This window comes from Lycorma delicatula, chromosome 1 (genome assembly GCF_047948215.1).
Source record: "Lycorma delicatula isolate Av1 chromosome 1, ASM4794821v1, whole genome shotgun sequence".
Taxonomy (NCBI): domain Eukaryota; kingdom Metazoa; phylum Arthropoda; class Insecta; order Hemiptera; family Fulgoridae; genus Lycorma; species Lycorma delicatula.
In genome coordinates, this window is record NC_134455.1 from 66979118 (window position 1) to 67000121 (window position 21004).

General features: G+C 27.4%; 1 protein-coding gene across 1 annotated transcript in view; it reads left to right on the forward strand.

Moving 5' to 3' along the window:
- Window positions 1-5413: 5413 nt before the first annotated feature.
- The window catches only part of LOC142318121 (uncharacterized), a 53361-nt gene continuing 37770 nt past the window's right edge, over window positions 5414-21004 (forward strand). The window contains exons 1-2 of the mRNA XM_075354662.1: window positions 5414-5488; window positions 6376-6792. Coding sequence (XP_075210777.1) covers window positions 5487-5488; window positions 6376-6792 — 419 coding nt within the window. The 5' untranslated portion in view covers window positions 5414-5486. The remainder of the gene's footprint in view (window positions 5489-6375; window positions 6793-21004) is intronic.

Here is a 21004-nt window from a genome sequence, read left to right on the forward strand (position 1 = left end):
AATAGACGAGAGTAGTAATATACACAACCAACAGTGGCGCTAGTAATAGCAGAGACGATAGCAGCGTTAAAGTTGACTCACTCAAATAATTGGAGCTCGAGCTAATTCTCTTCAGTTTAGGTTGTTCGCCTGGTAGTTACGTAACATTGTTTTTCTAAATTCCTTATTTTTATTAACATGCCGTTTGTATTTCTTGAAAACAGTTTTTTTCTAAATAGGGAATGATTATTTTGTAGGTCTAGCCATATTTAAATTATAAAAAATAAAACCATCTTCAAATAATGCAATAAAAAGAAAAAGACTGTTCAATTATTTTTTTTTAATTTGGACCTTTTGAATTCGGTCCCAAATTATATGTTTAATTACTAGTCTTGAGAATGTTGCGTAAAAATGTCAAAAATAATAAAAGGAGTTTTGAATAAGTAACTAATATTTTTTAAACTGATTAAATTAATTTAATTAATACAACTAGCTTTATTTGAAAGGAAAATACATATTTACACAAAATGAAATATTTATCTAGTACAATTTTTTTAATTCACGAGTTAATAAATTTTATAAATTAATTTTCCTCTAATTCAATTAAAACTGATCTTGAAACTTTTCTGCATCGAATTGTAGCCTATTGCTATTATTTTTTTTTTTTTTTTTAATATTATTTAATAATAATAAATTTATTAAAAACCAGTTAAAAATTTATGTTACTTTCAAATTTAAGTGTTTTATTGTATATAAATATAATGGTATACCATACCATACATCCTAGTACTGATTAATCAACATCAAAATAGTGTTGTGTTTATTGCAGTTAAAAATCATTTACTCGTATCTCCATTTATTAGTCACAAAAGTAGTGTAAAATCTAATAGAATAATAATTTACTAATTTTAAACATGTACAAAAAAAAATAATAATAATAAGTTCAAATATTTAGGCGAAAGGAAAAAATGTAATCTTTGTCTCAGAAAAGTGACGGAATCTATTTAATTAAACATTGATATCAAAATTTAATAAACTAATACGCTAATTAAAAGGGAAATCGTAAAAATATGAAATGAAAGGCAATAATATTTTTAAAAATTTCGCAAATACACTAGTAATTTTTTGTTGACACATATAAGTTTTATTGTGTTACTAATGCAACTTTTCACGCTTAATTCAAAAATGAAATCAGAACTTTTCCAAAATTCACACCTTTTGGGTGATAACATTTTTTAAGTATTACTTTTGCTGATTTTTTTCTCTAACAGAGGTTGGGGTATAAATGTAACATAATGAACGTATTATGAAACATAACATTACGTATTATTATGAGTTATACTCGTATAAGCATGAAGATTATTAATTTACTGTACGTTCTGAAATGTCAGCACAAAGCAGTTTTCTGAGTCATACAATTAATATAGTAGTATTATTTAAACGTTCGCTATCTATGATAGCAAACGTTTCCACGGGCGCTTCCACGGTTTCGGTCAGTTAGTTTGAAGGAATCATGTTAGGTTGGATGTAAAGATGTCCATTTGAGACCTACGTGAAGGCAAAATTTGATTTGTATTTTACTGATGCAAATGTTTGCCGAGGCATTTACATCGGTGTCATTCCGACCGAGACCTGATGACTGTGAGATGTAATCAGTTAGAGGGTCTAAAGACAACCTCCGGTAAAGCCCTTAAGGGCTTGGAACGGAAGGGATGGTGTGGCGACTGGTAACGTCACAAGGTGGGTGTCTTTCCCGCTACGGAGTTGGGAGTACCCGAATTTATCATCTGCTGTAAGACCAGTGGTTCACGGTGAACACTTATGTATTCCACATCCTCCAAAACGTCTAATTTAAGAAGAATGAATCGGAATATGAGATAGCTACCGAAGTTCGACATGAGAAGAAAGACGTTGTTTCTTTTGAAGCAGAATCCTTTTTCTCAAGGTGAATTAAACGACCTTAATTTGGATCTGAATTTGTTGAGAAACAAGTCGAGCTTGCGGGATCTAGACTGAAAGATTGGAATCTTCTCCAAACTGAAACTAAATCGGTTCTTTCGTAATCGTCAATAAGTGTTTAAAGACTTATATTCTGAAGAAAATATTTTTATGTATTGCAATATTATTTATGCTATGATGGATGCACTTCATTATGAACATTACTCTCCATAATGGAAACTGTTCATTGATTTTTTTTTTCAAATTAGTTTAATGGCTTTTCTGTTCCGTGATGGCAACAAATCTCCTTCTCTGGCATAGTTTATATAACTAATATGAAGAAACAAATGTCAACATGAAAATCCTGTTAGAAAAATTCAGTAAAACAAGTATATGTTGCAATTTAAAAGTTACCGCATTATTAATAGGTTTCCAGTTGGAATACACTAAATTTTGTTGCTTAGGATAGCAGAGACAAAACAAATAATTATATCGCGAAGGAATGACCAAAACGTGAAGCACTTACGCTGGGACAGAAAAAAACTTTGTACATCCTCAATTAATTTTAACTCGAAAATGATTCTTCTACTTCCACAATGAAACAGCCTTAAATTAGGGCTTTTCAAAAATTTTTTTTTAGGCAATGGTTAAAAATGATGCTTCATTTTATTATCTGAAAGAAAATTCTCTTCGTTTTGGTGACGCTAACATCAAGAAAGGAATTCTTTTGCGTCCGCAAATAAAAATATTGATTAGAGCCCGATAATTCGAGAACTGTTAAGCTGAGTCGAAGAGCTCATTTAAAAGTTTTATGCAAAACGGGTGAATTATTATAGCCGTGCAAACATGTAAGGAATTTTATGTCCCTTAAAATTCATTTCTTAGATTCACATCTGGATTTCTTTCTTTTGGTGAATACCGGAATTATATTCAAATCCGTATAAAAGCAAACTGCCTTTACTAGTATTTGAACCTTGGAACTCTCGACTTCAAAATCAGCTGATTTGCGATGACGAGTTAACCATTAAACCAGTTCGGGGGGGGGGGGTCTCCAATTTTTCTAGAGTACTCATGTCTTCTTTCACACACAAAGCTCAAGGAAAAAATATATTCACTTTACCATTTCTATAAAAAAAAAAGAAATAAATATAAAAACAAAACTTACTAATATTAAATGACCATACATTTTTATAAATCATAAAAATAACGTTTTCGTATTTATTCCTGCTAACGTCCTAGCTTAAAAAAAATTTATTTATTTATTTAATAAACATGGATACATCAGTAATAATAATGTACGAGTAATATAATAAAATTTGATATCGTAAACTACCAACGCTGTAGTAATTATGGTATAATTTTACAGTTAATAAGAAATACCAGACTACTTCCCAATTAGAGACCGATTTAAACTGCTACTGTAGTTCACGAAATGATTGTGAATCCTAATAATACCATGAAACTTCACGCGCAACGATGTACCGTGTAGAATTACGTCGATTGATGAGTTAGCTAGAATTACTCCTGTTAATCCTGCTACTGTAAATAGAATTAGAAATCTTGTTCTGGTATACTGACCGTAATGTTACAGTGGTTGGAAGGATTTATAACAAAAAATAATCGGCAGAATACGTCACCGTATCACTTTGAAGTAAATTTGTGAAAACACCCTTAAATATAAATAAATACATTTATATATTTTAGTTTTCTCTTCGAAGGTTTTGTTTTATCCCTATTACCATATTATTGATGGTAAGAAAACTTAAATAATTTACAACTATTCTAAAAAGAACAAATCCTATAATAAAGATCCAACAACAGTTAATATTACAATAACGTTAATAACTGATATTTATAGAGTAATTATAATTGATCTTTTCGATTACAAACTTGAATAACTCATGTTTAATAACGACTCGGACACATGAATGGAAAGGGAAACTCAAAAGTTTTGTATTACATTTGATTCGCAACGTCATCTTAAATGTGCTCAATGCCAGCTTCCAGTGTCACGCGACGCACATTGTGCCTGCAGTCCAATTTCTGCCATACACGTCGTAACACTGGACTATCCACTACTTCAATGGCCTCTGTGATTCGAACACAAAGATCCTGGATGATAGATGGTAAGAGTGGTCGACACAGGTGTTTTTTGACACAAACCCAGAGAAAAAAGTCACAGGATGTATGGTCGGGTGAACGTGGAGTCCAACGCAAAATTCATTATCGTCACAGCTAGACGCTCAATCGATCTCTTTGGTAGTTGCCTATTCACTTCATGTCCGACATTAAAGTGGAAATGGTGTTCCATCCTATTGAAAAATTAAACCTTGGATATCCTGTTCCAGTTATGGATTTCTATGGACTTAATACGAAACTCTCTCTCACATGCTCCATAGTTGTCCCGCTTACTTGTGGACAGCCGGTTGACTTTCGCTTACAGATGTAAACCCTTGCTTTAAAGTCAAAATACCACTTATATAAACTGGGCCCACTGGGTGCATCACCGCCAAACTTCCTTCTAAAATTTCGTTGCACAGTGATAAAAGACTGGAAAACGTGAAAATCTAGCACAAAAAATGCCTTCTGTCGTCGTTGGTAACCATTTTCTCTTTTATCGCTCAAGCGACAAAATCAATAAATACACGACAGTTGTACCAACTATTAATTTTTTGACTTTTTCTTTCCATTGATACTACTTACATGTATCTGATTGTTTTTAAACGTGAATTATTCAAGTTTGTAATCGGAAAGGTCATGTGTAATATCTGTCCGTACTAAAAAATGAATAGTAAATTAACTGCTAATCATTCAGTCTTCATTCATCACAGAAACGATTATTAACCTACTTTTCAATCGTTTCCAATCAAATGCATTTTTTTTAATAGTTAATAGAATGATTAACAGATAATTTGATTATTTTTTAATACTTAATACCTGGAGAATACTAAAGAGTAATTTTAGATGCTTATATGTATATACAAATACAGTATTTAAACAATTATAATTACACTAGTACGAGCGGAAAGAGATGAAATGAAATTTTATAATTTTCTTTTTGTAAATTATAAAAAAAGAACGATAATTTATTAAATTATTATTTGTAATAATTTTTTCATATTTATCATTAATAATTTTAAGATAGATAAATTTAATGTGTATATATATATTTTTTTTAAATGAAAAAATGATTGAAACATATGCCAACATCGTTTATTGTAATAAGAAAACATTTCGTAAAACATTATTGAAAAAATATTAAAATTTTAGACAGGGTCAATAAAAAACGTACTAAAGAAATCATAGAAACTATTTAGGTATATCTAGCTGTTTGATATGTATTAACCATGAGTGACCGTCTGATGATTTTGTCACTGTCGAATTCGTGGAAAACATAGCACCAATCAAAAATTATTCGCATTGAATTTAGGAAGCGTAAACATGACGCAGACACTATGAAATTTGCATTGCCGCGACATAGGAGGGGATTCGTTCCTTCAGCTCGTCTATAAATTTAGCGGAATCGAAATGAAGGTATCATTCACACAACTCTTCGACGTCTTGTTCAAATGTAAGTACAAACATTATTTACTATGATATTGTTAAAATATTTCTGTATAAAATTCATGCAAAAAGTATTTTTATTTTTATTTTTTATTTTTTTAATTTAACAGCTAACTCAATTTTAGTTACAATATTATAACAAATACGTAAGATTTCTGTACTCTAATTCATTTAATTCAATGTTCGATGAAATAGATGTGTATTTTTAAAATAGATATTCTCAGATTAACTTTTTATTATTAACTTCATTCGTTTGACTTGTTTATTATTTTTTTTTATCATTATTGTAATAAATAAAATAATTTTATATTATTATAATTGCAAGGTAGAGCTTTTGGGTAAAATAATTCTTTCACTCCCCTCCTTGTTAGTACAATTTCCCCCACCCTTAGATCTACAACACACTCACGCATGCGGCCAACAATCACACATACGCAATCACCTACCGCCACACTACTACAACTTAGTGTTAATAGTCTGTTGTCTCGATTCGAAAACTTCATTGTCAGACACGTTAATGCCGCTGTGTGTGGATCAACCGGTAACTTAACTGTCGATGATAAATATAAATTTTATTTGATTAATACTTACACTTATCTATTTTATCTAAAATACGTAACTATTTGATTAAATATTAGGTATATATCTTTTTTAATACGTTTATATATAAAGAAAAAATTATATTTTATTAAAATTTAATTTATAACTAACTTTAAAACTTAAAGTTCAGAAATTATAAATCTATAATTTGTTAGTAACAGGACCATGAACTCATTAATATAACCATTTTATCAGTAATCATAAATAAAATAAAATAATAATAATAATAATACCATTATACCTGGATAGTATAAAATAATTTATAATTATTTTTCTATTCTTTTACGTATTCAGGTCTATTTATATGATAATGCCACTTGACGCACGTTTATTGATAATTCTGGTAATGGCCATTTCATTGCCAAACGGTGTTATACCGCGGCCACAATATGATTCTGATGAAGATGTGGATATTTCAAAAGTACATCAACCAAAATATTCATTAGAAGAATTACGACCGATAGATGCAGCACGAGTATATCTTAACAATAAACAACTACACAGTGCTGTGATGAGTGTATTATATCAATTGTCAGAAGAAGATTTAAGAGCATTAGAAGAATTAGTGCCACCTGAAGAATTACTTCAAGGAGATATGCCGCCTGAGGATGCACCAGTTCCTCTTGAAGATCTTAATGTTACTCTGGCATCACTTAACTCATCCGAAACAGAATTACCTTTTCCTGAATTGCAAAAAGCCAACAGAGAAAGGTATGTGTAGTCATTTTTTTTATTATAATAATAATATTAGTGATTTAAAAATAATTAACTGTTAAATTAAAATATCTAACGATAGAAAATGTAAATATAAAAATAATAGTAAAACAAAACTTTTCTATCGTGTAAATGAAAATAACTTTGTAAAACAAAAATTAATGAAAATTTTTATTTTTTATGCAGACGATTTTAAGTTATATTTATTATTATAAAACCATAATCTTATATATAATTTTTGTTGTTAAACGTTAACATAAAAGCTAAAAGCTAAATTAATAACAAATCAGAATACAATGTATAATATAAATCTTGGAAAAATAATATTTGTGTGTGTGTGAGACAGAGAGTGTGTGTGTGAGAGAGAGAGAGAGTGTGTGAGAGAGAGAGAGAGAGGGAGTGTGTGTGTTTTATATATCTAATTAATAAGGGAAGAAGATAAAAATAAATATGACTTGGTATTTTCTCTCACGCTCTCTTTCTCTCTCTCTCTCTGATATTCATTATTTAAATTTTTACAAATTCTGGTTAAACAAAAATATTCTGAAAAATATATATGTGTGTGTGTGTGTGTGCGTGCGCGCGCGCGTGTGTAAAACCTATCTGTTTCTTTCTTTATGTAAACAAACTGGATTAAAATAAAATTGTCTAATTTTACAATTTAGTTGAGTGTGTTTAAATGAATTAACTTCTTAAAGGTCTATTTTGATGTATTTATACACTGAAAAAATATCTCGTATTAAAAACATTTAATAAAATAAGAAATTTTATAGATATAAATCTAATTTTTATATATATACTTAATGTAATAATTAAAATAATGATTAATATTAATTGTAAAGTTACTAAAATACTGTAAATTTGTTTATTATTTAAATATATGTTTAAATATTCTTTTTATTAGTTACACTACGATAGATGTAGCCTATTAAATTAAAACAAAAATTATAAATTAAGATAAAAACAAAACAGGTTTTTTTAATTTATTTTTTTAAATATCGTAATCAATAATTTTATGTAAACTCCTGTTTGAAATATAAAGTGTCTATTTCAAGAAAAAAAAATTATAACAAAAATATTAACTGAAAGATTGTTTGTTAATACTAATATATTCGATTTATATCCGTTATATTTTTAATAAATTAAAAATTATAATATTTTTTATAAAAAACTAGATAACAGAAGAACTGCTTACCGCATTACACAATATAATACTTAAGTCTAAAAAATATTACCATATTATATTTCTGTTTATATTTAAAATTAATTATCAAATAATCTAAATGAATCTAAGTGCAATTTATTTAAAACTTAAATGTTTCAGATAGAACGAGATTACTTCGTTGACAGATTTTTAAATAGTTGCACTAATTAGATAAATCTGTATCTTCTGTATACCTATCATGTGTTTTGTTAAATATATACACAAAAATATTTATCAATTAACATTTTCAAAATATTTATTTTATTTTTAACATCCATAATATAGGTTGTAACAAGATATTTTTTTCATTCATTAATTTTATAATAATGAATGATACTAATGATTTCCTCCTATTTTTACTAACACATAGTGGTGTAGTTCATTTTTAATATCCATTGATTAACATACCTAATAAATACATAACGTATTATGTATTATTTATATTCTGTCCTGAATAAAGCATTTATTTGTATAATATTAATTAGATAATTAATTTTTTAACGCGATCAGATCTTAAAGATGAAAATATTTATTCAAACCTTAGTTTTTCAAATTTATTTAAAAATATAAAATATATTATTATTTAGTTATTTCTGTTTATAATTTAATTAATTAACTTTATTATTAAAAGTTTAACTATTATTTTATTGATTACTTAAAAGTTATAGGAATTATCTCTGTACTTATAATTTTAATAAAGAAGAATAAAATAATCTAACATAGAATATTCAGTGGTAGACTATTAGCACTTTTATCTGAAAGGTTCTGAGTTCATATCCCTGTCAAGCTTTGGCAATTTTTTTTATCTACTATAAAATTTATTTCTCATCCCCTTCCCGTCTTAAAAAATATAAGGGTTGATATAACCGGGAGTTAATCTCTATTTACTGTCGTAAATAAGTAATAATTAAAATAATTCTTTATATATTATATTTAATTAAACAAATATTAAAAATTAATTTAGATTTTATTTTCATAATTTTCTGTTGATACATTTATATATACCCTTGGCGATTCCAGAGACGTAATTTTTGCCATTTCATTTTTCCTGACAGGTTTTAGTGGTAGTTTTACATTGCCTTCCCAATTGAAACCCTACCAGCAAAGCACCCTGGTATCCACAGTCTAGCATTCAAATCCATGTAAAAGCCTTTACGAAGATTGGAACCTTAAAACTCTTGACTTCGAAAATCGGCTGATTTTGCGATGACGAGTTTAATCTATGATTATAGAAACTTATAATTCTGTGTAGAAGAATATTTTAAACAACTTTGTCTTTAAATTATTAGTAATGTAATCTAAATTCATAAGCATTTAGCCGTATAATATTTTTTTTTTTTTTATTTGTATAGATACTAATATACTACATACTAGATATTAATTGTTTTTGATTAATAATAATTTAATAAATATATTTCTAAATTGAATATTATAATATTTAAATTAGCCAATATATATTAATTTAAAAGAATGTACTCTTATAACAATTATAGTTTTCCCATAATTATTTTTATTTGTTATAATTAAATACTGAATTTCAGTTTAATATGTATGTAGCCCACCGGTCTGGTCTAGTGGTTAACTCGTCGCAAATCAGTTGTTTAACAGCTGATTTTCGAAGGTGAAGGTTCTAAGGTTTAATTCCTAATAAAAGTTGTTGATTTTATACGGATTTGAATACTAGATAGTAGATAACAGTATACTTTGGTGGTTGGGGTTCAATTAAGTACACATCTCTGGAATGGTCGGCCAGAGTCTGTACAAGAATATAAGTCATTCATCCTCATTTTAATGGGCCATGGGAAAAGTTGATATTATTTACTTTACTTTTTCCTGTTTTGTTTAGCCTCCGGTAACTACCGTTTGATAATTCTTCAGAGGATGATATGTATGAGTGTAAATGAAGTGTAAGTCTTGTACATTCTCAGTTCGTCCATTCCTGAGATGTGTGGTTAATTGAAACCCAACCACCAAAGAACACCAGTATCCACGATCTAGTATTCTAATCCATGTAAAAATATCTGGCTTTACTAGGACTTGAACGCTGTAACTCTCGACTTCTAAATCAGCTGATTTGGGAAGACGCGTTAACCACTAGACCAACCCGGTGGGTTGATATTATTTACTAGTTCAACAGATTGCAACGTACACACTAGGGATAGTAATAAAAAATGTGTAAAATAGAAAAGAAATAATATCTTTCCGTTTTTTTTGTTTTTTTTTTTTTTAATTGTTAACAAAATAAATAAAAATATTAACTGTTAAAAGTAATAAATGATTTATAATTTTCTATTTAATTAAATACTGTTAGACAATTATATTTTATTTACAACAAAATTAAATAATTTAAAATTATTTAAACGTTAAAATCTTTCCTAATGCTAATTAATTTAAAATGTACACATTAATTTCAAAATTAAGCATATTATTAAAAGGAAATTATTACTTTTTAATCAATAAAAACGTAGTAGGTTCTTAATTGATTTATATTTACGTATATATATTTATATTTATATATATATATTTTTTTTAATGCAAACCTTACTCTTTTTTTCTCGATAATATCACCAGATAAGCTTAAAGATTGTGAGTGGGATATGGAAATGGAATTTTTCTGCGTATGAAAAATGCCAAGCCTGACCGGGATTCGAACCCGGGTCCTTTGGATGAAAGGCCGAGACCTACACTCGCGTCACGAAGATCGGCTGCCTTGCTCTTCACTGAATAACTAATTTTCACTAAATTTTGATGATTTTATATTTTTATTTTATAGAGGCGTTCTTCTGGTAATATTTTCCGGGATAATCCAAGAGGAAGATTTTTTTAATGAAGATTAACATTATTCCATAAACGAAAATTAATTAAACGTAAATTATACTTTTTTTTTTATGTAGATATTATTGATTAAGCAAAAAGTCAGAAGGATACTTGTTTTTTCTGATGTTAATCTCAATTTTTTCCTATGTAAACTCTAAAACATTAGTCGCAAAAACTTAGGGAAAAAATACAATATTTTTAGCATTTCAGAATTGTCATTCTGGGTGGTAGTTTCTTTATTTTATTTATCTGTATTATTCATTTTATTACTTTTATCACATGTTGACATTAATTTTTTTTTTATAAGGAGGTCTGAATTTTTTTATTTACAGCTCTACCAATTTTATAATTAAAAATACATTATAATGTGAAATAAATACAAAAAAATAAACAAATCACGTAAAAAATACTTTAAAGAACTATATAAAAAGTAAAATAATATATACTTTATCAATTTTTGTATAAACTAAAAAAAATTGAAGTCGGAAACTAAAAAAAATTGAAGTCGGTGGTAAATTAAGGATTATTAAGTAATTAACAGTCATTTTGAAATTTATCCTGACTTCAAGAAGCTGAGATTTTAAAAAGTATATTTTGTAACATTTTTTAAATCGACGTTTTCAGTTTATGTTTTTATTACAAATAAAAAAAAGAATGAAAATGATACTGAACATTATTAATACATGAAATAAAATAATTCGATATATTATTTTATTAATAAGAAATAGCATTATATATTAATATTAACAGTAATATGAACACTATTAAATTGGATGAGATAGGAGGAAATTTTAGAATTCTAGCGTACTAATCATTGGTTGTTTTTTTATTTTCTATATTTGTCTTTTAATAATTTTGCAATGTACTAAAAAAAATAAAATTCATGAGTCAGTTATTCTTTAACCGGAAATGATGTAAAAATTACAACTTCTTTATTACATTTCATCAAACTACACTATATAAAACAGTTTGATTTTTTTATTCAATGACTATAGGAATAAAAATAAATATTTTCAAAAAGTTATAAATTTTTTTATTTACTTTTAAGAAAAAAGAATAGAGTGTCAACATACTAATAAATTTATCGCTAATGAATCTTACTTTTGTTAAACAGCATCACGAATAGTATTTTATATATGTTGAAAATTGTTAAATATAAAATTTAACAATTATTTGCAAATTAATGCAATTTTTTTTTATGAAATATCTTTCAAAGTTAATTCTCACTCCTTTATTGGAATACAACAATACTTGATAACCAAATTTTTCTATTAATTACGATAACAAATGATGCTGTCATAACGATTTTAACGAATACAAAGAAATGTAACGGATTATGCAACAAAAAATTAACTTTTACAACAAAACATGATAAATGAATTAAAATCAAATTTTACAGTATATTTTAAATTAATGGAACTTCACTTGTAACGGAACGTTATCAATGTACAACCCATGAAACTGTGTGACTCTGCGTATTTGATATTCGGTAACATCGGACCTCGTGATAAAAGTACTATAATAAATATTAAATTAAAATAAAGAAAGTATACATTTTTGTAGAAATTGTAATAATAATAAAAAATTTCCGGAAACAAGAAATGTTTGCAAAAATAAACAAAAAAATGTTCAACCAAATTATAAATTTACTAATGGAGTCTAATGGGAGGTTAATTTCGTTATAATTTTATTTTTTTTTTAGGTGCGGGTCAAGACTTATGTACCTTAGTAAAAAAAAAAAAAAACATTTCATCGTTATAATCCTGATTCCTTTAACCCAGTTGTATTTATTTAATAAGGCATAGAATACGGACGACTAAATTAGATCTTATAATCAAAAAAGATGAAACTACACAAATTAGTTTTTTGGAAGTATTTCACATTATAAATTAAAAATGTACCCTCTCATTGGACTTTGAAAATATTTACATATTAGTTCTTTAATTAAGGGGATCTATAATTTTTAAATAATTTCTGAAAATGTGTTCAATAAATTTATGATAAAATCAAAAAAAAGATCTAGTAAGAACTGTTCTGAATTCTTCAATAAATAAAATCTATTTGAGACCTAGATTTATCTTCATTCAATTATTTTCATAAAGATTTATTACGTATTTAATTATATTTTTAGCTATTATCTATCATACTAACTTCACAGGCTATTTTTAGCCTTATAAATTTTATCTTAACACTCTGCTAGAAAATGAGTTTTCAAGAAGCTTTCAAATTTTATTATTTATCCAGTCTTCCTTTTCGTATACTCAACGTAACTTGTAGCGTTAAGTCTAGAGATTGATTACTAAGTCGTCGTCTTTCGTTTAGATTATAAATTTAAAATTACTTATTTTACTGATATAAAACATTCATTATTGTGTAATTAGCTATTTTTGTTTTTTAATAAATTTGTATTATTTTTTTATCGTTTTGGTTAGTCATCTCTGACGGGAAACCAGACCAGTAAATAAAGCAATCTTAATACTGGAAAGGAAATCTCTTTTATTCTTTTTATTTATAAATTTTAAATATGCTGATTATTAGAATTATTAAACGCCAATAGATTTAAATAGAATGCATTGAAATTTTTATATCCAATACTATTTATTATAGTAATCTACGGGAACCAATTTATTAATTACCGATTTTGACCGTTGCTATTTACCTTAATTCATATTTACCTTAAAGATGCTGTTCTTTAAGATCTCAGTTACTGCGAAACCATCAGTTTCTGATGGGAGGCGGATGATTCGTCTTGCGTAGATAAAAAATTGTCTGTGCAATCTAATAATGTTCAGACTAATATTATGATCTAAGGATTTTTGTTTGATATCCTTTTCGAATCTCTTTGTTAAGAAAAAATAGTTCAGTTACTTTTACCCTGGAGTCAATATTTTTTAAATCTTCGAAAAAACTTTTTTTTTTATATAAAAGTGTATATAAAAAAATCATTACTACTTTACGTGGTAAGAATTAACTCATGTTTTTTTTATTTATAATTCAGGATATTTACCTATGATAGAAAAGCATACAGAAATAAATAAAATTGTTAATTATTACCACAATTTTAACACCACAAAATTACTTGCAACAAGAAAACTATAACATTTTTTTATTAGGAAATTAATGTAATAAATATATATTTTAATTAATATTCATTTTTAAATAATGAAAAAATAAATAAAAGATTAATCGTACACCTTGCTTCTGTTTTTCTTCATTAAGAGAAAATTTACTCGAGTAAAAACCATTTTCTAGTCACAGTATGTTTTTTCAGATAGTAGTTAAAAAACAAGTATGATCTTACGTAAAATCAAAAAGATACAAATTATTAAACTGAAATAATTGTAATTTTATTAATTAAAATAAATTTGAACATTACTGAAAGATTTTATTTCATTTTACTGATGTGAACGTTAAAATCTTTTCAAGTAGTGAACAATAAGCAACACCTCACGATCCAGTGATTATGTATATAACTTGTAAGTGAAGGTGTATTCTTGTACAGACCCAGGTCGACGGTTCTTGAGACGTATGATTAATCGAACCCCAACCACCGAAGTTCACCGATATCCATGTCTACTGTTCAGATCCGCATAAAAGCAACTAACTTTAACTAAGATTTGAACCTTAGATTCTTCTACTTCAAAAATCAGCTGTTAAACAACTGATTTGCAACAATTTAACCACTTGACCAGCCCGGTGAACTTTAAAAATATAACGGTAAAACTCGTCCTTGATATATGAAATAACTTAATAGATCGATTAAAAAGTAGTGTTTTACATATATAAAACGGTTTTAAACAGCAATTAAAATCTAAACGGGTTTTTAAGATGAACGTTTAAACTTTTCTTTATTGTAATAACATGTCAATTATTTATAAATGGGTCGTTTATTGTTTACGAATCCGAAATATTTCGCTCTGTCACGGTTTTAAGTAAAAGTAAAGTAAAAGATTAATATAGGGAAACAGGTGCATAATTTTGACAGCACGAAGTATTAGTGGTTAAAATAGTTTTGTTACATTAGTTTTTTATACCCCAGCTCTTCTGAACTAGGCTTCAAGATTAACTCACCGGCTTGGTCTAGTGCTAAACCCGTCATCGCAAATCAGCTGATTTCGAAGTTGAGAATTCTAAAGTTCAAATCCTAGTAAAGGCAGTTACTTTTATACGGATTTGAATACTAGATCGTGAATATCGGTATTATTTTGTGGTTGGGGTTCAATTAACCACACATCTCAGAAATGGTTGACCTCAGACTGTACAACAATTCATTTACATTCATATAAATCACCCTCATTCATCCTTCATCCATCATCATTCATCCATTACGGTGGTTCTGGAGGCTTAACAGGAAAAGAAAAGACATCAATATTAGTAAATTTGAAAAAATTTCGAAATATTATTCAGTATGGTTAAAACCCCAATTACATTATAGAAAAAATTACCTACTACATTATTGGGGTAACCTTTATATAATAAATTGTGGTTTATAGAATATTGCCATTAGAAATCATATAATTTTAACTTGTTACTTGTTTCTTTTTCATTATAATAATTTTACTTATTCTTTCTACCATGATAATAATTACGATAGCTGAGTTGACCTATATATACTTTCTGTCTTTAGTAGAATATTAATTACTACAATAATTTATAGAAAGCCCTTTTAGATAAAAACAAAAAAAAAATATTATTACAGATAAAATATCATTTTCTTTTTTTTAATTTTCTCTAAAATTATATCCAATTAAAAAAAAAGAAAAAAGTTGCAGCTCAAAAATAAAAATATAATCCCCGGCATATATTTGAAATGTTGTAAAGCCTAATTTTGGAATAAGATTAAGATCAAATCCAACTATAGAGTTTCTTTAAAACTGTTCAAAATGATGTTCCAACTAACAAATAAACTTTCTTTAATATGTATTATAGATTTGTCCAATTTGGGAATATGCGGTTTTGACCGGATCTTTACGTTTTGACATCTAAGAAACCCCAAAAAAACCCAAAAACTGGATGGAAATTTTCTGGATATTCGTATGTGCGTATGCATGTTCGGTGTTATTTTACATCCTTATATCCTCTAAATTACCTTATATCTCCGGAATTACTCCACCGATTTTGACCAAACTTGGTCAGATTATTTCTATATACTGATGGCATAAAATTTTCAACTTAAAAGATCAAGGGGATGAGTCTGTAGGGCAAGGTCACCGTCAGAATCTTGAGATTTTGTCTAATTTAGGTCTTATTTTTCTTAGGCACGTTTGTTAACAATTAAAAAATAATAATATTTGAAAAGAAATGTTTTACAAAATCGCACCCCACACCAAACATTGCTTTAAATAAACTAGTGGTTAAGTGGGTATACGCGTAAATAGTACCCCCTCTTACTATAAGGATCGTTAGTGTAGTGCTGACTTATAACTGCTGTAGTTGCTTTCTAATCTACATCTTACATACATCAGACAGCGACATCAGAGGGCAGCGGTCGAATTAAATAAATGTATAATATTTAAAGGGTAAAAAAGTATTTAAAGTGGCCGTTAGTACCGTCACATCCGTGCGAAGGTAACACGGTATGCGCGCGCTCGCTTTAATTAGAATCATTGAATTAAATAAACAAAAAATATTATATTTAAATAAAATTATAAATATTTAAAATTAAGTTGTGTTTGTATGTGTGTGTAAATCGCGCATCAGAAAATAGCCGCGTGACGGGAAAGTCCTATTACTGTGCTGTCAGATTTTTGTTTTTTTTAATAAAAAAATTGGCCATTACTGATACAAGTAAATATTTAAATTTAAATTCGATTTAGATGTTTGCTTTGTGTTTTGTGTCACTAAATACACAACTTTAGAAATTAATAGTTGCTGATGCAGATTTTTGAGTAACATAGAAAATTCTAGCCTAGTAATAAATTAAGTCATTTAAAAATATATTAATATAAAAATATCTATTTGTTGAAACAAATTATTATTTTAAGTTTCCTGCATTTTTAATATAAAAAAATCATTACGCTCTACCGAGAATTTACACGGATGAATTAGCTTCATTAAAATGAAGGTTGAGTTTTACTCCATATTTAATACAATTTTCTTTTAAAAGAGAATAACGGTTTTGAATTTTATTAATCTAAAATAAGAATTAACCATTTTTTTCACCTTATTTATGGAAAACGTCCTTTAAATGTATTTGATTGAATTTTATTACATCTAATTAAACGATGTTTTCTGAAATTAATTGAGTCTAAATAAGAATTAAATGTAATTAAGTTGTTATAACTAAAAATAATCTTTTGTTCAGTTTTAGTGTAATAGTTGTTCAATAAAATATAATTGTACTTCTTCATTTCATAGGATGGAAAAAAACAACCATCACTAATCAAATGAAATTAAACTCAAAAAAATTAACAATTTTTTTTTTACCGACTTTTCAAAGAAAATACAATATTACTTTCGGTCGCACGGTGGGATTGGAAAGTAAAATTGAATTTTCTTTACAATTTGAGGTATGAGGATTACGAAAATACTATTTTCTTAAAATTCAATTTCCTTATATATGTTTTTATAAGCCTACCAATAAAATGTGTGGCTCAAAAATATCCAAAACTGCCCCATCAATTTCTTTTAAATTTAGATGTGGTGTAGTAATATATCTGAAGTTGTGCATGTAAAACTTTTATGAAGATTGATTGAGTCGTTCTTGAGTTACGCTCAATTATTAAAAAAAAGATTTTAATTTTATCGCTCAAAAATCTCCAAACTACTAAATAAATTTCATTGAGATTTGGATATGCTGTATTAGTATATATGACGTACATCTGAAAATTTGATGAAGATTTGTTGAGTCGTACGCTCAATTCAAGGTCGATAACAGACAAATTAACCTCAATTTGAGGTTATGTTGACTTTATATTGGTATATTTTTCATTGGAGTTACAGTGATGAGTGAGTTTAAATTTGATAGTCGTGTGCAGAGTTTATTCGTTAGTTTTAATTATTTCAACCAATTATGGTTATAATAATTCAATTTTCTTATAAACAAAAAATATATTTTAATGCTAAATTAAAAGAAATATATATACTAATTTCAGTTTTCTCGTTTAATTCATGCCTTGTGTATTTCTTGGGAAAAACTTATACAAAATAATTATATAAAAAAATATTACACAAAATAAAACACCGAAAAGTCGGTCTTCTTTCCCAGAACTGTTCAAGAATTATGTAATTTTAAAAAGTCAATCGATTATAACATATTATAATTTTGTAAATTTGTCTGTATTTTTAATTTAATGAATGTTATATATATTTCACATCAGTTAGAATTTAATGCACTGATAAAGTTTGTTATGAATGTATTTAAAATATTACATAAGTAAATTAAGAGACTTTAATTATCAATAAACAGTATTCGTGAATATCCAAGTACATAAGAAAAAAATTTAAAATATACTTACTGAATAAATATAAAAATATCGCGTTAATTGTAAAAGAAAAAATCCCAGGTTTTAATTAAAGGAAGAAGGTACATGTTTTCAATAACGATATTAAAATAGTTAACAGATAAATAACTTGACTAGACCACGTATATTATATACAAAATCAGTCATGTAATTAAAAATTTTGAAATTTGAGATGATTTTTATTCAGGGATTTTTTTTGCAATTGAAAACCTTTAAAACATAATTACAATTCATATTTCTATGTTAATACGTCATGTAAAACAAACTTTAACTTATACTTTATTATTTTTTTTAATGTTCATTTTTTCGAAATCAGAAAAAGTATTATTAGTAGAAAAATAGCATTAAAATCATTTTATTAGCGATTTAATGTTTTTTAAACTATAATTTTTGTTACTGAAATTTCTTTAGTTGTAAATAACCTGTAAAGAGTGTGAAATTTTGAACTTTGAAGTTAACTTATAACAATTTATTTAGGCTCTTACCAGGAATCGAACTCAGTACCTTTGATATAGCAGGAAATCACGCTTTAATCTGTGTCACTATTGCGATCAAAAGACTTACATATTCTATTTTATAAATTTCAGAATTTATAACAATTATAAAAACATTTTCCAGATTTTTAGTTGAAAAGAAAAATATAATATCAAAAATATCGGGGAAAATAATCATAACTTATGCTATTTATAGTTACAATGTACATGTATCTGTGAGATGTAAAACCTATAGACAAAAGACTACAACTACAACAAAAGACTAAAAATTAGTGGGAGTGCTGCTCCAGAAATTTTTTTGGACCTTTTCAAGGCCATAATTAAATTTTTCTGTAAAATAAAAGAACCGGAAAAAATGAATCAAATAGAATAGCTGGAAGCAGGATAATAATCTAATTGTACACCTTATCACATTCAAGAATATGGTACACGGTTTTTAAGACATTCTGCTTAAAACCCGTATTCGGTTTAACCGAATAAATAATAAAATGTCAATACAGATAATATTTTTTAGTATTATTAGATAATAACTGTACGCTTAAAAACACTATAGTTCAATGGTGCTTAATTTAAATTTCTATGTACACAGAAAGAAAGAAAAAATTAGTTTTTACTAATTACCCTCTACTTCGGCCTTCCGATGTGTTTTTGAACAGATTTGGCAATCAAAGAGCCCTTGCTTTTCACCATCTTCTGATCACCACTGAAAAAACAACTAAACCACTTTCATATTCTTTCCACCGACTAAATTAGAAAAGGGAACGAACAAGGAACGTTCCATACACACGCGGAGTAAAAAAAAACTAACTTCCACCAGCACGCCAGGGTCGGCACTGAGGGAGCGACAGTGCTCTCTCTCCCTCGCATGCAGCTTTCCATGCGCGCATACGCACAACAGCTAAAAACCACGCCGGAACTGTGAATCGCACAGTTCCATACAAAAGTTTTTGTATATTTTTCATAAACTGGGGGATGTCTACTGACATTAAGCTATCATGTATTGAATAAGTTTAAAGAAAAAAGAACTCATTATATTAAATGTTATCGATAATATCACGTGGAAATAGAGGGTACTGCAATTCTACAGTCCCTATACGCAAGCCGCCAGTGATACGAAGGAAAAATAGAAATGGTAGGCCTACGGTTAAGGCTTAGCCTATCAACTTTTCGTACGGGAATACAACCGTTTAACATCCTAAAAAACCAGCGTGTTTAATAAATATACATTCACATAATTAAGCTTTATTAAAAAAATAAATTGAATTATACAGGTAGATCGAAAGTTTTACTTGACTTAATTTTTAAAAATTCCATAAAAAAAAGTACAACTATATGTATAGCCAATTTATAACTACAGAATCTTTGAAAAGGTGTTTTATCATTGTTGTTCGCTGAACGCATTTCAAATATTCCAAGAATATTTAAAACTTTACTGACAAAGATCCTCTATCCTTGTTTTATAAAATAAAACATTTTTAAATTGTATTTTTAGATAATACCTCCTTTCAACGTACTGTAAAATCCAAATAATTAATTAGATACATTAAGTCATAAAATCTCAGATCAAAATTGCTGATATACTGTCGTTAATTAAAACTCAACTACTAAAATAGACATATAAATGCAATCTTAAAATAACTTATACGTTTAAGTTGATTTGAATTTCCTCTTATTGTATTACAAGCAGAAACCTTTTATCCAACGTATTGATGCCAGTTCTGTCTTATCTTAACGAATCAGAATAATTTTATTTAATTTTTCATAATTTAAAAAAATATTACTTTTTGTGTTTTATTTAAACGAAATTCTACATTCTAAACCGGTTAAGTAAATGTAGTCTTTATTGTTTATCAAAAGCCTCTTCTCTGATTTTATTATGGAAAGATAAAACTAATGATTATTTTAATACAATAATTTATAAATGTTCATGTGTAAATACGTATTATTATTAATTAAAATTTATAATTCATTGCGGGGAAAAAATAGTTCATTCATTGAGCTTTTGTGAATGTAGTAGAAGAAAATGTATTGATTGAATGAGTGAGTCATAAACAGTAAAGCATGTGCATTCAAAACACTGTACATAGTACGACTGTCTATCCCCTCCCACAACCAGTCATCAGTCTAGCTTTTATATCACGAGCCCCCCTTCCACCAACGCTTCTAGATCAAACTGTCTGGAAGTATGGGAAAGGACGAGTACACATATTGTTATACTCAGGCGCGTGACT